The following is a 20,208-nucleotide window of genomic DNA, read 5'->3' as shown; positions in this document are numbered from 1 at the left end:
AAGAAGAATACAAGCAATCATTTACATTTTTGCTTTTGTAGTCAAATTTGTGAAAATCAGGAGTGCAAAGGCAGTAAGCATGGATCAGCCACAACAAAACAAGTCATCTCTCTTTTGATGCCTGATTATATCTGAAGCAATTGTTACAAATACACAAACTTAAATTATATTTGAATTAAAGACCCATAATTTATGAAATACTATAAATTAGTATTAGAGCACTTAATATTTACATTTGGTTCCACATAATTCCTTCATGTTGTCCCAACAAAATCGATTAAGTTAACTTCATTGCTTTAAAAACTTGGGGATTGAACATAAAAAAAAAAAAAAAATTGAGTTTTGTTTTCAACTCATTTTAAATAAGTATTTTAAACAAACTTGTAAAGTACTTTTTTGAGTGTAAGGTATCTCTTTAATAGGCTTTATGCTGGTACTTTTCATTGCAATTTTAGTGATCTTCTTGAGGTAGGTCAATTTATTTTAATGCTTTTGATGAAGTAGCATTAACCTTAAGAGCCCTTTAAACCATGCCCCTAACCATTTCTCTGTTTCGCTGGGAATGTCTTTAAAAAAAGGATCATTTAGGCCTATTAAATTATTTATTAATTATTTATATGCAATTAAGTAAAATATAGTCAACGTAAAGAAAAAAGCTTATTTATAGGCTGTCTTAGTCCTATCACTTTAAAATAACAAACGCTGTACATCTCTCTATAATTTAAGCTAAACACTGCTTTATTAGTGCATGTATGCATGTTTATACTTTCATTTTAGTTGTCTTATTTCTTTCGTTTAGTTTCCAAAATGAATTCTCATTGCACTTAGCAAGTTTACAATGATAATAAAGCTTGTTAAAGATTTTTTTAAAGGGAATATAATGATTTATTTTATTATTTCTTATTCATTTACAAGTAGCAGGGCATTTACAACTACTGTATATTTCTGTATGTTCGCATCCCGTGTTTGTTCCCTCTGGCAGTGTAGTCACAAACTTATGTTACACCTAAAAACACGTTCTTAGTCTCTTAGTGTTGCGGTGGCGGGAAACACAACGGTAATGGTCCTTTTAAAGTGTCACCCATTGTATGCATCTCGTCTTTGAAGCAAAGTATTCATGTCTTTGCCAGACATGTTTACAGAAGGCACAGAAAGAGGAAACACTTCCTCCCTATTTTAATATTTTTACAAAAACATATTGGTTTGTTTGATGTATACAAATAAAAATAAACCCTTTATACTTTTTAAATCTGTGTTTGTCTTACCAGTATGACCAAAAATAACAGACCTGTTATTGTACAGGTCTGTTAATGTATGTACTGTTAATATATGGTATATATTAGTCAACAAATGAAGTGAATCAAAAAAGGACAAGGTGTAAACCGTCGGTGAAAATTGTTTGAAACTATCGAAGAATGTCCATCTTTGTCTTTGTAAAGTTTAAAATTTTTTTGATCTGCTTCAAATGTTGAATACTGTTTACACACATGACAAACAATGAATAATACATTATAGTATTCATTCAACTTTGTTAATGTTGGTTATTAAAATTAAAACATTCATTGATAACTTGTTAACTGTGCATTACTTTGGACTTTAGTCATGTGTTAATAAACGTTTATTTATTTAACTTTATTTCCAGACTCAAGGTCCATTAACAAAAAAACACGCACTTAAAAGAAAAAAGAAAGAAACTAGACAATATTCAGTGTTTTCCTGTACTGGGTTGCAGCTGGAAGGGCATCTGCTACTCAACATATGCCAGAATAGTTTGCGGTTTATTCCGCTGTGGTAACCTCTGAAATTTGACTAAAGCCCTGCTCGCACTGAGATTTCAGCCACAATTTTTTCATCTGAGACAAATTTGGAAAATCCTAAGATTCCTGAAATCCTGGGCTAAAATCCATCAGATTTTCTAGAAGATTTTTAGACACTTTCCTGCAAAGTGACAACAGCTCCGATGAGCTTTAATTCAAGAACCAATAGGAGCACAGAATCTGATGATGCAATCCCTGCGACAATTCAAATAACAGTGGGGAAATGCCAAAACATTTTTTTTCTTCCTGGTTTTATTATTGAGGTGTGCAGTGTGCAAAATTGCTGCTACAGATTGTTTACGTTTGCTGTGAGGAATCATTTCAGAATACAGGATAGTGAAAGTGACATGGGTGGATGACGTCAAACTTTGGGGGAGTTTTTTCTGTGTTAGGCACGTCTTTATTGTCGTTCAGTGTGACTGCTGAGATCTTAGTGTGACTTGGAAGCCGTGTTCGTGCAGTCTGACAAGCTACAATCATTTATGATTATAAAAAAATTACACTGAGTCGGGCTTTAGCCGACGAAAAATGACCATTATGCCAATTCCTCCTCATCGAAGACTGATCTTGCACACAAGCAAGTCTAGGATTTGCTAAGAATTTTGATATGATTTTATTATATAAATTCTCTAGTTGACAAATGAATAAAAGCTCTTAAGTACTGTACAGTATTGTTCATTCTTAAACACGTGAACTAATGCAGCCACATTGTAAGTAGTAAATTAGGGCTGCACGATATTGGAAAAATCTAACGTTGCAATGTTTTTTTTTTCTGTGATATACATTGCAATATTAATACAAGATGAGTTGAATAACTATTTTGGAAAAAATTGGTTCGAATGATTCTGTAGGAGACTGTATAAAATATCTACAACCACAGATAATTAATACAAAATTATCCGTGGTGCTAAAATGCCAAAACTAAAATGTACAATGGAATAAACAGCTTTTTTTTGTTTGTCCGAGGAGTCGAACTCTATTCTGGTATACAGTAGTTGAATAATCAAATGTAAAATAATACTGCATATCCAGCATGCATTTTGTTGTTTTTTTAAAGATGTCTAATAGATGTAGTAGATGTCTAAACATGGTCGTCTTGGCTAAACAAAAGGCTAAATTTGGGCTGTCAGTGAAAATCCAATAGATGTCTAAGAATAGGCCAAAACTAGACTAGTTATCAAATAATTTGGCCTTAGATTTTCAGTGAAAGCCCAAGTTTAGTCTCGTTTTAGCCAAGCTGTCTATGTAAAGATGCTGTCTGTTAGATGTCTATTAAACAAAAAGTTGTTTGCTGGGTAGCCTATGTTTTATAAACAATTGAATAAAATGAATTGTTGTTAAGTTACAAATGGTACAATTCGTAGTGCCTGAGTGATTTTAAAACCACTATACACTCAAGAAACACTTGCTAAATGATCAGTTGTAATCCAGACTCAACATTGCGTATACTTGCGATGTGACTATGATAACATTGCGGCAATTTTACTGTGCAGCCCTAATTTTAATTGCTTCAGAATATCAGTAATCGTTTGAAATTATAGCAACAACCGGTTAAGGACATCACAGGACAAAACCCAGACTTCTCTTTGCAAGCGTCTGTCAGCAGCACAGATGCCTATGACCTAATTTAATTACCGGCTTGGTGACATGGGATAATCCCCTGTAAATAGAAGGTCCTGCACACTGCGAAAACCTCACAGGAAGGCTTTTTTTTTTGTTTTTTTCCTCCTCCTCTCCTTTAAAAGAGCGTATCCATTGACTGGTGACTCACTGACCGTTACACTGATGTGCTCAATGACTGCCACGACTGTGGAAACAGTGAATAAGGGCCGTGTTTCTCTGATCACACTCCACTTTTCCCAGGAGGAATGGAAGCCACAGCTAAAACAGGCTCCACTTCATTCTATGAGCCTGTTAGGGACTGTGGATGGTAAATAACTTGGATGTGAGATTTTTCACTGAAGCTTCTGGTCGTTCAGATGGATTAATTTAGTTTAAGCGTTTTATTTCTGATATGCAACACACAGATGTCAGATCAGAAAAAATTTGCTTGTAAATCAAATGTTACATAATAGTATTTAATGCTTTCTCTACTCAGATTGAATTAAAGGTATCGTTTACCCAACAATGAAAATTCTGCCATTATTTACATGCTTTTTTGCTTGTTTCAAATGTTTGAGTTTCTTCTGTTAAACTAAAAAGAAGATACTTAAACTAAAAAGAAGAAGCTAGTAACAATTGATTTCCATAGTATTTGTTGGAAGTCCATGGTTACAGGTTTTTAACTTTTCAAAATATCCTCTTTTGTGTTTAACAGAATAAACGTTGAGTAATTGTTAATTTTTGATTAAAATTATCCCTTTAAGCTTAGTTTTAGAAATGAATACAGGACACCTGTTGTGAAAGCTTGCTAATGTATTTAATTGAATCAAAATAAAGAAATCTTAATATTTCTAGCAGTCGCTCTATTCTTTTTACTTGGGTTAAATCCACTTTCTTAGATAGCTTCAACACTGTACTAGGAGATGCTTAGAACCTGTTGAGCTGGTTTGTGGTATTTCTATTGTGTCCTTGTCCACAGCGCATTTGGATTTTATTAAATTTTTTCTGGGATATGATGGTGAGCCAGTAGAAATGCAGGTGAAAATATGATTGGTTGAAAGAAAAATGTGAGAGAAATAATCAAAGGCTGATCTGTTTATCAAAGGCTGATCTGAGATGTTTTTCTGGAGTTGGTTTTTGTTTCGATTTTTCCACCATAAAAGCCTGTTCACATAAGCTTGATAAATGTAATGATGATAATCAATATGATGTTTTAAAGGTGTAGTTCACACAAAAATTCAAGTTTATTTACAATTTATTCACTCTCAAGTGGTTCTAAAACGTTCATTTGTTTACTTTCTTGTTGGCTTAGTTCCTTTATTAATCCGGGGTTGCCAACCTATATTCGAACCGCCAACTTATCCAGCAAGATTTTTTCGCAGCGGATGCCCTTCCAGCCGCAACCCATCTCTGGGAAACATCCACACACACGCGCACACACACACACACACACACACACTCATACGCTACGGACAATTTAGCCTACCCAATTCACCCATACCACATGTCTTTGGACTGTGGGGGAAACCGGAGCACCCGGAGGAAACCTATGTGAACGCAGGGAGAACATGCAAACTCGACACAGAAACACCAACTTAGCCGAGACTCGAACCAGCGACCTTCTTGCTGTGAGGCGAACATGCTACCCACTCCGCCACTGCGTCGCCCTTTCTAAAGCGTTACCTTTTTATAAGATATTTTAAAGAAAGCTGAAAACCATTGACTTGACCTGTAACAATTGACTTCCATAAAAGGAAAAAAAAAAACTTTGTTACAAGGTTACAATGGTAACAAGTTTTCAACTTTCTTCAAAACATCTTCTTTAGTATTTAACAGAAGTAATGAACTCCGTGGTTTGGAATAAGAGGAGCATAAGCATAAATGCAGGCTAAGGCTTGCAGTTTTTTTTTTTTTTTTTAACACAAACTAATGTAGGATAATGTTATCTTCTAGGAACTTCCTGACCCCAGAGCTCTACATGTCGTATATACAGATTAAAGTAAGCTTAAAGTGATGCGTTTGCAACTTTTGTACTTTTTTATCTTATTAAAAAGTAAAATCACTGTCCGTTTAGATAATGTTCTTTTTCTTTTTTCATTAAATTTCGAAAGAGTTTGGCTGTGAGCTTTTTAAGCAAAATTCTACGTGTTCTATCTAATTTGTTAAGCCATTGACATGCGTGTACATGCTTTGTGGGCAATATTTGCTGTCAGTCACCATCAAACTCTGAAAGCAAGCATCAGTTGTGTTGGAATAAAGTAAGAAAACCGAAACCTAAAAAATATATTTTTTAATGTTGCATGAAATTTGATCAAAAGGGACTTTAAATTACTTTTATAATTCTAAAATGCATACTTTGTTCGTTTTAACTGTTCTAAAAATATTATGGTTATGCGACAAAACGGCACTAGTGCACAAATCAAGATCCTGTAATATTTTCTGAATGATCCTATTGCAGTCGAAGTCTTGATTAATGCTTAAATGTATATAAAGACTCAAATCTAGACTTGTATGAGGTCTTGAGTCTTCTTTTAAGCTTTATGTACTGATAAAATGCTATTGTTACAGCTATATGTTTATTTTAACATTCTTTGTTTAAGTCATGCGATGGTTATCCTGTAAATTGCTTTACTATATATTGCAGCAACCTTTTTATTAGGAGCATGAGTTACTGGTAGAGTGGCTTTGTCCCTTCTTGCTCACAGTTTATTGGGTAATTCTTGGTTTGCAATTTTTTTATCCAGAATATAACCAGTCCTGAAGCAGCCTATGTTACCATGACGACAAAGAGTGACATTGTACCTAAAAATCCAGGATTGATGCAAACTAAACAAACTTAAACATCCAAAAAGCTAATCTGCCTTCATGGTATATTGCGGGCCCAAGAACTATATATAAACCTACCCGCCAACCTAACCTTAACCTTTGTAAGCACCTAATATAACCCAGTACTTTTTTAGCAAAGTGCATTTTAAGTACATGTGCTGTAATATAACGAGCAACCCAAATCTTACTGGTGTAAATCTTTAAAATTTTGTAAAAATCTAAACTCTTTTTGTACAGTAAAAATACCATAGTGAACTCCGCCTTTGGGAAATAGTGTAAATGCTTATAATGCTTGTGGAATCTAAACTGGTTCTTACTCAACACCACCCCTGCTGAGTGTGGATGAGCTAATGACCTATTTAGTGACGTGTCGGTGGGAAAAATAGTGTATACTCTATTAAAAGCCTAAAATATGTTCTTTTTATATCCCACATGTCTCATGTTTTTACTGTAAAGTCACCCTGTTCTCTGTTGTATTTCAAATCAGCAAATATCGAAGAGTTATAAAGCAGTCAGCAACTGATTAATAATTCATTCATCCATTTGTTGTGTGCTAAAAGGTGTCATTTTTATCCTGACAGGTGGTGAAGACCATCGGGTTACGTGAAATATGGTACTTTGGGCTTCAATATATGGACAGCAAAGGCTACCTTACATGGCTGAAACTTGACAAAAAGGTAATTGTACAATTTTTTTTAACAACCGATTGTCAATGCTAATATTATAATATATATATTTTTTATAAATCTTAATCGGGGATTTAGCTTTTATCTATGTAAATTCAATATGGTGTCTCTCTTTGCTATAAATTTATTAAAGAGTGTTTTTTTTTATTTTGTATTTTTATTATATGTGAAATAGGTTATCAGCATGGTCTTAAATTCTTAAGTTCACTGAAATATTGTCTTGTAGGTCTTAAATAATTTTAAACAGGTCTTGATTTTTTTATTGTTTATAAAAAGCTACCCAGTATATCCAAACGCATCCAATCACTAAACAGTACATCTCCACAAACTTTAAACAAAACTACTCATAACTAATATTAAAACTAGGGATGCTCTGCTCAGGATTTTTGCAGCCGATACCAAGTACCGATTCATTGTTCTGGTGATCGGTCAATACAGAGTACTGATTCTAATGCTTCAAGCATCATAATGCATAAAAGCACATTTTCCCTCTTAAGTATGATACATAAGTGGAGAATCTCTCCTTACCCAAGAGAAAAATTTAGGGATGTTGCATAATATCCCTTAAACACATTCCTTTTTACCATTTAGGTGTAAACATACCATAATAAAATAACATAGCATAGATATAAAAATTGGTGGGAAAAATGACAAACAAGCTTTCCACTTGTGTCACAGCAGCTCAAAACATGGTAAATAAAATTATTGCACTTGCAACAAAAAGACCGTCACTCGCGAGTTGCACCAAGAAACTGTATAAACAGAAGTCCCACCACATCTGTATATATTTTAGCTGTTGTGTTTCGAGCAAATAAATTGTTCATACACAACATTTACCACCTTATGTGTATGTATAATAAACAGGAGTGCACGTGCAGGTTCCTCTTCTTGTAAACTCCTTAGCGAACACCTGTAATTGGTTCATGAGATCCGCCAGATTGGCAAATACCGATCAAGTTATTAAATGTGATTATTGGATGAAACAGATCCTCAGCCGATTGATTGGACCATCTCTAATTATAACTGCAGTCTGTTGTCAAAACATTTAGTTTTTAAAGAGTTTTAAGTTATGTTAAACAAAAATGTATGTATACAATTAAGGTCTGCTTGTTTTGACACATTATTTAAAATATGTGGCTAAGAAATGACTTTTTTTTTCTGCTGGGCCTTTAAAACATCTTTAGCATCTAGCCAGAAGTCTGAAATTTTATTCTTCATGGTCTTAAAAAGGTCTTAAAGTTTTAAATCTGACTTTGTGAAACCATGGTGAATGTATATTTGATATTTTTTTAAAGACACAGATGCTTTTGTGTCTTAACCCTGTCAGACTGTGGCATTTACTAGGGTAACCATCTGAATTTTGTGTTTTCTAGTTGTTGTCTTTTTAGTGCTGAAGATATTTACTTAAAAAGAAATTTCTCACATGTAAAATTTATTTATGTTTTATGAGACTGACATGCATTTTTAAGTCTTGTTTAATACTTTTGATTATTTGCTTACACATTAGTCTGCTGATTTCTAATTCTTAAAATAAAAAATTTGTGTACATTTACATGAAAGTGTTGTCATTTTTACAATTTTAAAATGTTTTGTGTATCCTATTTCACACCAATTTGCTTAATGCTAAATTTTGCCTGCCATTGACAGTTTTTCCTTAATAAAAAATGCTATGCATTTATGGACATACTGTCCTAGGTTGTTTTCCGGGAAGCAAGGTTAACTTAGCATCTTCTAAAGCAGTGGTTCCCAAACTGGGGTGCGTGCACACCCAGGGGTGCGCAGTCTGACCACCAGGGGTGCACACATCAAAAAGTTTGGAAACCACTGTTCTAAAGCCTTAACTCTGACTTGATTAACCCTAAACCTGCTTACCATGTTAGTTCTAAAACTGCTCCTGAGAGTAAGTTCAGTAAACCTAGCAGACAAATGAAAATCTGAATTCACCAGTCACCTTGGAAACAGATGCCAAAACAGCGCCCCTATTAGCACACTCTATTTATAGTTTAACATAAGTCTTAAATCTCAGCTTTTTTTTATTAGTGTGAACAAGAATTTGAATTTGTGTTAGATGCTTATTAAATGCACTAAATGAATGATTGAGTAAAATAAAAATATGGTCACACTTTATTTTGATGGTCTGTTTGTTGAATTTAAGTTACGTTGCATCTACATGCCAACTAATTCTCATTAAGATTATAAGTAGACGGTTGGGGTTAGGGTTAGTGTAAGTTGACATGTACTTGCAAAGTCTGTTTAAGAAGCAGCATCAACAGATATTAAGCTGACAGTATACTAATACTCAAATGCACCATTAAAATAAAGTGTTACCAAAAACATTTCTACATTTTTTTAATGGTCTTGCTTACCCATTTGGTGAGATGAAATTTATTGTTATAATAAAATTACATAATAAATACAGTTTATTAAAAGATAAAGATGAAGATTCGCCACATGAGAGAAGAATAAATGTAAAAAAAAAAACATTATTTACAATAGTTTAATATTAGAAGTATTGTAATACACACATATATAACTCAAAGTTTATATAGCCTTGAGACATAACATTATCTGGTGCAGATTATGTTCAGAGCATAAGTTACTATTGCATCTTGCACACCCGAGCGTTACTTTTGTTTTAGGAACCAAAATCTATGAATATCTGCTTGCATATCCTTAAGCTTATCCAGGTATGTCACATAACCTGCTTTCTGGAACAGCTTCCTGCAGGCCACCATTGATGTGATACTAATCAACTCCATGTTCAGACTGATCACTTAATGATGTCATAGTCCTAAACTGATTTACTGTGAACCATGCATATACAGCTATGTTATTTTTCTTTTCTGAATTTGTGCTTATAATTGCCTTGATTGAATGGACAAAATACATATGTTTTCCCCTGAATATTTTATTTAAAATACATTGTTAAGAGGTTATCAGGAGTGAATTATGAACCTTAAGAAAGAATAATGGAATAATAGGATAACGAATAATCTTAATAGAAACTACTGAGAGTAGTGAATGGTCTAATTTCAATATTAGAAGAACACAGAAAACTCAAAACTGAAACTAAACCCCTCCATTTACAGCAATAAACAATTAAATCTTTTTTATTTAAATATTTAAAAGCTTTTTTTGTTGTTGTTTAAATGGGCACAAATAAGTAAATTGGAAATATATAAGCATCAATCATGTAAAGTGAAACCTTTACTAATAGAGCAAATCAGATATAAATATCAAGGCTAAAGAAACTGATATAACGTGCAAGTTGGGACAATAACTCACTAAAAATGACCTGAAACCCGCATCATCTTATAGCAGGACAGTTATTCTAATATGCCTTTAAGCAAATGCAAGTCACACAGCTTAGATTTTTAACCCAGCATAAATCAGGAAAAAGAAATAGGGAGATTGTTTTTTTTTTTCTCTCAGGGGAAGAAACTAGTTTGGCTTCATTCCACTCGTAAACACCTTACAGATCAGAGCTCAAAAAAAAAAAAAAAAAAAAGACGAGTGACTGCACTTGTTTAACACTGACACAACCCACGTTTGAGGAAATCAGTGTGGTGCTGGTGGCTGAATGAGTACATTTAAATAAAAACAAAACCGTAATCACTCCAGTTCACCTCATTTGGGCAGAACAGTTAACCAAAACAAAAGTGAGGTCGAGATATTCGATACAAGAAATCCAGTGACATTTTGTTTAATTAAAAGGAACTCTTTATGAACAATTTATTACATAAATTATTAAACTTTTGTTAATGTTAGTTGAAAGAAATTAATTTCAGAACATACTCTTCCCTATAGTTGTTAGCTTAGATCAGTTTAGTAACTTCTTCGAACTATGGCCAGACAGAGTCTACGGACATTTCTTGCTATTTCTGTGCATAAGTTTGTTTCAAAAAGTTATTAAGTAACTAAACTTGGCATGAAATATAAAATAATGACTTTTGAATTTAAGTTTTACATTGAAAATACAATTAGCTCCATTTGTTTGTTCACAACGTCTCTTATATAATGTACTATAATACGGAAAATAATACTTTTTATAACCTGTACTGTAAATAAATTGTATAAATATTTCCATATTAGTTGATAAAACTATTCAGGTTAATTAAAAAACGAAATAAATAAACACTCACCAGCCACTTTATTGGGTACACCTTACTGGTACCGGGTTGGACCCTATTTTGCCTTCCTGAACTGCCTTAATCCTTCATGGCATAGATTCAACAAGGTACTTGAAATATTCCTCAGAGATTTTAATCCATATATTCACATGCTAGCATCACACAGTTGCTGCAGATTTGTCAGCTGCACATCCATAATGCTAATCTCCCATTTCACCACATCCTAAAGGTACTCTATAGGACTGAGATCTGATGACTGTGGTGGCCATTTGAGTACAATGAGCTCATTGTAAACCCTAAAGAAGGCCGTGGATAGAAGTAGTAGATCTTTCTGTTTCTGAAAATTCTGATGCTCTGTTTTGAACTGCAGCAGATCGTCTTGATCATGTCTACATGCCTAAATGCATTTAGTTGCTGCCATGTGATTGGCTGACTAGAAATTTGCATATAAGGTGTACCTAATTAAGTGGCTGGTGAGTGTATATAATACAATTAAATAAATACACAAAGATGGGCCTAAATAGTTTGCAGATTTCTGTGTTCACAGATTCTGTGTGAGCCTACTTGTTCAACTTTAATGCCGTATTGGTAAATGTTGAAATGTTTTTCAGAATTTAAGTAAAAAAAAAAAATGACAGGGCTCCCATAAGTCTTTAAATCCCTTGAAAGTTTGCCAATCAGAAATAAATAAATAAATAAAATAAAATAAGTATGTGTATATATATATATATATATATATATATATATATATATATATATATATATATATATATATATATATATATATATATAAGTATGCGTAGATGCATACGGGTTTCCCAATAAAGATGCATTTAACTTTTAAGAGCATTTTCTAAGTGCAAGGTTATGAACGCTTGGCAAAAATTGCATGTAACACAAATGTGCGAGAATGAGTTTTGTGTGCTGCTTTGGAGTCGCTGTTCATTTGAGTTCTAAAATATAAACAAATTTGAAATCGTATCATGAACGTTTAACCCAATAATTGCTATCTCAAAACAAATTTATATAAAGCACCTAGCAAACAGACTGAGGCACTGGCAATATGACCAAATAAGTACAAAATAGACCAATATAAGTTTATGCATATGAAATTAAATTGTAACTATTACTACTGAGCACTTGTAGATGTATAGTGATTTTCTTCTTTCACTTAAGGATGTTTTTAAGAAATAGATCAAAACATTAAGAACAGTCATACAATCTTTTTTTTTATTATGTTTTTTGTCGTATGCCTTTGGGAAATGGAGAAGTGTTCTTTAATGTTTGAATTTGTTTTGTGCAAGAATTGTTTTGGAAATATTTAATACTATTTCTTCCAGTACGCTTGTGTTTTTTTTTAGCCTGATCTCACGAGGAAACATTTAGTGGCTAATTTGTATGATTTTGTTGATTTTTGAGTTCAGTTGTGTGAAAATGTACAATTTTTAAAAAGAGGCATGGCCATTAACCCCAATCTTAAACCCTCATTGGGAGGATGAGCAAATCGTACTAAATTGGACGAATAAGATCGTACGAATTCATACAGATTTGTCACTAAATAAAAAATAAAAAAAATCAAGCAGCCTTTGCACTAATATTATGTCGCTCATCAGATTAAAAACCAAAACAACTCAGTACATAGATAAAAAACATTCATATCAGATGCAACTCTCTTTAAGAACATGCTACAGTTTAAATTTTTTTTCTCTTTTTCTCTCTCTTTCTCTTTTTGTCTCTCTCTCTCTTTTCTCTCTCTCTCTCTCTCTCTCTCTCTCTCTCTCTCTCTCTCTCTCTCTCTCTCTCTCTCTTTCTTTTTGCAGGTGTCTTCTCAGGACGTGAAGAAAGAGAATCCGCTGCAGTTTAAGTTTCGTGCTAAATTCTTCCCAGAAGACGTAGCGGATGAGCTGATCCAGGACATCACTCAAAAACTCTTCTTCATGCAAGTGAAAGATGGCATTCTGAGTGACGAGATCTATTGTCCTCCAGAGACTGCCGTGCTCTTGGCGTCCTATTCAGTGCAGGCCAAGTTTGGGGATTTCAGCAAGGAGTTGCACAGGCCTGGATACCTGACATCAGAACGCCTGCTGCCCCAACGGTGAGCCTGCTTGGTGACGCCACGTCAACATTTACAGTCAACGATCACTAAATGTTATGATGTAATTAAACACAAAAATATAATCCGCGGTTAAAGGCTGTCCATTTAAAACTGTAAAAAAGAAATTTAGATTACTTTTTCAAATAACTAGTAAAGTAACTTGTACATATGACTTTTTTGCTTGTTTATTATTGACGGGCTCATCGAGACCAAATTTGAAGCGCACATGAGTTGTATTGGTTAAACATGATTTTTAACATGGTTCTAGCTTAGGATACATCTACACTAATCCATATAAATTGCAAAAGGGCATTTGTCTAAAAAACTATCCATGTCCACGCTATCGTATTTAAATCTTTCCAACTTGCACCCTAAAATGACTAAAAACATTAATCCAATATTGCTTATGCGCATAGATGCAAGATGCTTTTACCTGCATCAAACCCGCCAGGCCTTTCTTTACTTTCCATTTATTTAAAATATCACGGCTAAATGTATCAGCTGTCATCTGCTTCCATCGCTGAATAGCTTTCAGTAAACATTCCATTTTCTTTAAAGAGAGACAGTATGGAGCATGTACAAACTGACCTTAATCTTTTAAATTAATCTTTAATCATGATTTCTGTCATGTTTCGTCTGGTGCAAACAGTATCACTTATAACTGCAAATATGTCACGTAGCGTGTTGTTAGGACACGAGATCACAATGTAACCTGTTCACCTAATATTTACACTTGTAATGTTTATATTATTTGCTAATTACCACCTCGTGGAACTCTGAAACTGCATCGCTTTTCGGAGTCTACGGCTGTCCACCAGAGGTTGCATTTCAATCGCGGACACATTCTCTGAGAGCTTTCTGATTGAATAAATGAAATACGCTGGGAGCTTAAATATAATTAGCTATATTGGCAAAGGGGGTTCAATGTACCAAAACAAAGACAGCCTTACCGGCATCTAACACACTTTTCAAAGCAGAATATCTGACTTTAGCATTGTTTTTCAGATAAACAAGAATGTTCACTTAGCATGTTTCTTATATATCTGAAAACATATGATGGTATTTTCATGCTTTAGAAGACTCAAGAACTTACACACAGCTCCTTTAATAAAACTGTCAAAAAGGACAGTATTCAAAACTTCTGCTTTACAGTGTCGTCCACCATGTTAGACGAATTAGTCTCATGATTGCATAAAATGTGTCATATTTTTCGAAAGTACACGTTTTCACAGTCCACACTCTGAAATCATAAAAATGTCACTTTTTGACAGTTTTTAAAAAAAAACATATGCTTACATTTCCTAAAAATGCCACCTCAATATAGACGGAAGGCCAAAGCGGATCGAACAATAGTCGTTTTAAAGGAAAATGTATAGGTGTGGACATGGCATTAAATACAAAAATGTATTTACACATTATCACAAAACAAAAAATACAGATTCAGTATCCATTAAAATGAAATGCAAACTTGAAATATTCTTTAAGATTGCTAAACTTTCTTTTCATGCATCCTATCCTTCATTATTCTAGAAAGGTTTGTTTGAGCTCGGCTGCACAGATGTAAATGTACATTAATTTACATTTCCTTCAGCCTGAGCTTGATTCACATTTTAGTTTCCTTTTTTAAGAGGTGGTCAATTTGATGATACTTTAATGAGTTGCCCTTTACTTCAGACACCTCACTCTGTGTGATCAGCTGAAATGAACAACAAAAACATAAAAGCTATTTTATTACATTTAGTTTTTACATCTGCACACAGCTTTTAACACTCCAAAGCTGGACTTGTACACGAATCAATCGAAACTAATCATCATTTTTGTGTCACACCTGATAACAATGCTAACCATCCAAGCCTCATTGATCACACTCTGTCCATTTAGATTGTGATCCTTTACTATGTCTACAGCATTTTCTTCGTTATTGTGTCCTGCAGGGTTCTGGATCAGCACAAGTTGTCACGGGAACAGTGGGAGGAGAGGATTCAGGTGTGGCACGAGGAACATCGGGGGATGCTCAGGTAAATTTGACATTTACTGTAGTCATTTGGGATGTACAATATTAGATGAAGCTGTAGAATTTGTATTGCAGTGTGAATCCATTAATTATAGTTAATTATAGATGATTTCATTCTTAGATTTTACATATATCAACATGCTGGTATTCAGTGTAAAATGGGTGTAACTGTTGGTTTCTTATGCTCAGGACCAAACAGAATCTGTGTACATTTTTTGCTATTTCTGCAGAGAAAAAAAACAGTGGATTTATGCAGAATGATTTGTTTCTTAACTAAACTTATTATATGGAATAAAAAAAACAATAGCTTTTGAACTTTTATTCAATGTTTACAATGCAAATCCAATTAGATTCACTTATTTGGTAAACCAAGCAATGTTCTCATATAATATATCTACTAAAAGACAGAAAATATTACTTTATAAACTGTATTGTAAATAAATCATATATTAAACCATATATATATATATATATATATATATATATATATATATATATATATATATATATATATATATATATATAAATATAAATAAATAAATAAATCTATACACGCATGAAACCATATAGCAGTATATGAAAAAGTAACTTATTGAGGGTCTTAATGGATCAAATGAAAAAAACAAGTTTTTCCTAGCATCAGAGTGATGATCAACTATCGTGCATTTTTTTAAAACCATGATTTACAGTAGAAACATACTAAGATGCCATCATTCAGTGGAACGATATATACACCACAAATCTGTCTGAGCTATATTAGAATTGTTTGAGGACATATAATTCTAAAAGACTTCTAAAAAGGATCACAATGCAACCTGAAAAAGTACTAATTGCTATTTGCTAGGCCCACATGGAATCTGAGCGTGCAGAAATCCACAGATTTTGAGGTCGTCATTGAGTCTATGTATTAACTTGTGTAAATGTGTGTACATTTATATATTCATTCAGTTTTTAAATTAATTTCATAAATACTGACTGAGTGTTAATTTGATTTATTTACAATACAGTTTGTAAAGTCATTTTTTCTGTCTTTTAGTAGATATATTACATGAGAGACTTGCTTCGTTACGAATTAAGTGTATTTAGATGGATTTGTTTTGGAAACGTTAAATAAAAGTTAAAAAAGCTATTATTATTATTTTATATATTATGATCCTAACTAAAATCATTCTGCATAAATTCACAGATTTATTTATTTATTTATTTTTATTTTATTTTTATTTTTTTACGAAGTTCTCTGCAGAAATAGCAAAAATGTCTGCAGATTCTGTCTGGCCCTACTAATTATTACTAATTAAAAATGTTATCATTTTAAATCTGTATAATTCAAATGATTTAAGGTGCATCCCAAATCATGAACTTATGCACTATTCGAAACAATTTTGTAGTGTAAATAGTGCAAGTATTGCATTCACACTGAAAACTCTAAAAATAATAAGTGCACTTTAAATACCTGGATGATGCACTTATTTAATCTTAATATGAAGTATGTTATGTTGGACACTTCACACAATCAATAGCCGCTGCTTTGCTCACATAGCGAAAGCGTCAGAGCTGTTGGGCACAGATGTTGGATTACTTCATTTATTTTAGATTGCGAAAGCAAAATTCTCCTACGAGAGTGACTGCTGCCTCATGATGGTGAATGTGGTTATACTCATGGCAGGTATTATTTGTAAGTTTTGTCATTTATTTCACTAATTTGGCAACCGCCAAACGTTATCTGGGAAAAGGTTTGAATTTCCGCTTAGTAATAAAACATTAGTGCTGCTCCATTTGGGACGACACTGCATGCATATACTATGCTGTTGAGTGTGTAAGTGCATAAATGGATAGTGTGGCATTTGGGACACAGGTTTAGTTTCTCAGCAATATGAGTACTTCTTACTCCTTTACACTATAATAAAGTTTACTGTGAGAATTTTATGGTTTTATAGTTTTTTTTAAATGAGTACAGGTCAGAATTATTTTTGGCCACATTTTGATGTTTTATGTTTAAAAATGTATTTAATGATTCAAACTTTGAAGCAGACAATTTGCTTGCGTGTAATTAGTTTCCATGTTTGTGAAATCATTTCTTTTGGATACAGTACAAGGGCTATTTTAGGATTATTTATATGTTGTTATTACAGCATTTATTTATTTTTTGAATCTTATTGTTTTGCTTTAGTTTTTATTTCCTGTTTAGTTTTTAACAGGAAGTTAGTTTAGTTTAGGCTCGTTTAATTCTTTAAAATCAGATTTGTTGTTTTTTGGTAGACATAAATAAACAAATCAATTTTAGTTGACTTTTTTTTAAATAAATACATGATTTTAGTTAACAGTAACACCACTTAATCAAGTACTTTTCATCTGCAAAGCATTTATTTATCTGTGTTATGTGATTATTAAGCGTATGGTTATGCAATCTATTTGCACAATGTTATGTAATATGTGAAACCCTAAACTGATAACATACTCTGTGGGATTTTCTTTAAATCCATTTTGATTTGCTAGTAAACTTTACTGATATATGCAAACAAATGGCAAGTAACACATTAAAGTAAACATATTTTAAAGCAGAAAGATTGATGTTGTATTTGTGTTCCTAGAGAGGACGCAATGCTGGAGTATTTGAAAATCGCTCAGGATCTGGAAATGTACGGCGTGAACTATTTTGACATCAAGAACAAGAAGGGAACAGAGCTGTGGCTGGGTGTGGATGCCCTGGGCCTAAATATCTATGAGAAAGACGACAAGTGAGTTTAGCCTTTCCCTTTATTCAAGTCTAAAATACTGCCATCAATGAAACCTAAAGGCTCTTTTCCTCAAAATATAGCTATATATTTTTTCGCCTGCATCTCTGTCAGCTCTGTTAATTTTTTTCAAAATGTTAACAAGAAGTTCAAGAACATTTAGTAGCAGAATCAAATGCTTCCCATAACATTTGCACATTAGTTTATATAAACAATGCATTCAGTTTACTGTAAATAAGAAGTTGTTTTATATCATTACAGTTTAAGGAAAATGAATGGAAAGTGCTTAATGTACCTGCAGTTATTTACACCAGCCTGTGATAATTGCCAAGCGTGTTGCTAATTTTCAGTGACATTTGTAATTTGAGGACATGATTCTTTAAACACGATGCACTTTTATTTATTTATTTATTTTTTTACACTATTTATATTGTTCCCTGAACACTGACAGCTATGTATGTGTGTGTGTGTACATAAGTGCAGTGGCCACTAATGGCTTTTTCCTCACAATGCCCTCTATTTTAACCATAGCAACAAAGACTGGTTTTTCAAGCTGTGCAGTCCTTGAAAACACTGGGCAAGGAATTGTGTGTGTGTGTGTGACTGAGACAAGGCTTCACAAGCACACATGTTAAGATAAGGAACCATGTTGCACAACAAGTCATGAAAATAGTTTACATTCGTTGGATCCTTGCTTGTGTTTGTGTTGTTTTAGCTGCACCGTGTCAGCTGAGTGACCCACATCCTTGTTCCACACAACAGATCGGTCTCTAAAGCATGTGCGCTCTGCCTTTTATAGCCACCCAATTTTTTTTTTTCACCCAAAAAGGAACATTTACTCTTCTTTATAATGACCCTCAAGTAGTTTTAGACCATTAAGTTTCTTTTTAGAAAAAAAAAAAAGGTAATTTTAAAAATGGTGGAGACTTTCTCAGACAAACCGATTCCAAACAAAATCTGTTCCTTCGCTTATCAGTATGCCCAAACCAATCTGAAAACAAATCTTTTATTAGCAACACAAGGTTACACACTTAACCATCAATCTATCAACACTCTTAATCTTAAGGTGATTTGTTGTGGTGTAATGATACATTTAAGTATCATGTAAAATTAATAAACAACATGTACTTACCTTAGGATTAGCAGTAGGGTTTGGTATAGGCTTAGTTACATGCTATTATGCTTAATCAAGTGTTATTGTAAAGTAAGTACATGTAAAATCTGCCAAGATCACTATAAAATAAAGTGGAACCAGTAATAGTAATAATGATTATTGTTTAAACAAATGCATATTATTAGTTGCATGTTGTTATGCTTAATTTATTGTTAATTGTAAAGTAAAAGCATGTTACGTGCCAAGAACATTATAAAATAAAGTGGAACCAATAATAGTAGTAGTAATAAGATTAGATGTCATATTGAGAAATCATATGTCAAATTGTTTTATATAAATGCTTAAAATTGACCATCGTGGATTTTTCTGAATAAAAATAAGTGATACAAGTCCTGTTCCTTCAGTCCACGGGAATATAAAATAAGCAGGCAGATTTTCTCTTTAAGCTCCATTCCATGCAGGGTAAGTCACACACTAATCTCTCTGGAGCTCCATTCCCTACAGAGCCAATCAGAGCTAAGCGTAAGAGACACACTGTTACAAAGTGAATGTATAGTCATCGCCTTACAAGGGCAAAACTGGCCCTCTTTGATGACTTGCAGGAGTTAAATAAGAGGTAATCTTGCAAAATAGTAAGTAAAAATGAGATGTGCTAATGAAAACGTATAGGTGGATTCTCTATCCTTTAATTTTAATATCACAGATAAAGTTTTATACCGCAATGTGTACCATAATTCTTCCAAAACACCACAAATATAAAACTATAATTGGATGTCCACAGGAGATGCGCCAAAAATCCTATCTGTAAAAACCTTCCACTCTAAAGGCTTTTGCACACCAGGACAAATGATTATCGTCAATTGTCCTGGTGTGTCGAAGCCTTTAGTCGCATTTAGTGCTATGGTTAGCTACCGCAGGTGCTACGAATCATAACACGCCACATGTTCTGCGTCCTGATTGGCTGTAAACCATTGTAAGTCAATCTGCTCCATGCCAGTACAGAATGTGTTCAGCTTGCTAAATTTACATAAAGCTCTGATCGCTAGCAGTGTGACTCTGAAGTGCTCCCAACAAACCCAATAATGTTGACGAAATGTTCTGCACTGTCAATGGCACCTGGGGTAGCTAACTATAGCACAAAAAGTTGGACTTTTAGACACGCTTAAAGAAAGATAAAAGTTACGCGGCT

At 33.4% G+C, this 20,208-nt stretch overlaps 2 protein-coding genes across 5 annotated transcripts in view; both read left to right on the top strand.

The window, feature by feature from the left end:
• LOC137488715 (uncharacterized) overlaps positions 1–20,208 on the top strand; it is a 731,364-nt gene that overhangs the window by 326,421 nt on the left and 384,735 nt on the right. The gene's annotated exons all lie outside the window — the stretch shown is intronic.
• Positions 1–20,208, top strand: part of ezrb (ezrin b) — a 58,660-nt gene that overhangs the window by 17,218 nt on the left and 21,234 nt on the right. For all 4 annotated transcript variants that reach the window (XM_087297303.1, XM_087297305.1, XM_087297304.1 and 1 more), the window contains exons 4-7: positions 6,827–6,922; positions 12,882–13,156; positions 15,091–15,174; positions 17,762–17,908. In XM_087297303.1, coding sequence (XP_087153429.1) covers positions 6,827–6,922; positions 12,882–13,156; positions 15,091–15,174; positions 17,762–17,908 — 602 coding nt within the window. The remainder of the gene's footprint in view (positions 1–6,826; positions 6,923–12,881; positions 13,157–15,090; positions 15,175–17,761; positions 17,909–20,208) is intronic.

This window comes from Danio rerio, chromosome 20, assembly GCF_052040795.2.
Source record: "Danio rerio strain M-AB ecotype USA chromosome 20, GRCz13ab, whole genome shotgun sequence".
Taxonomy (NCBI): Eukaryota; Metazoa; Chordata; class Actinopteri; order Cypriniformes; family Danionidae; genus Danio; species Danio rerio.
Note: the sequence above shows the minus strand (reverse complement) of the source record. Positions and strands in the feature narration are given on the sequence as shown.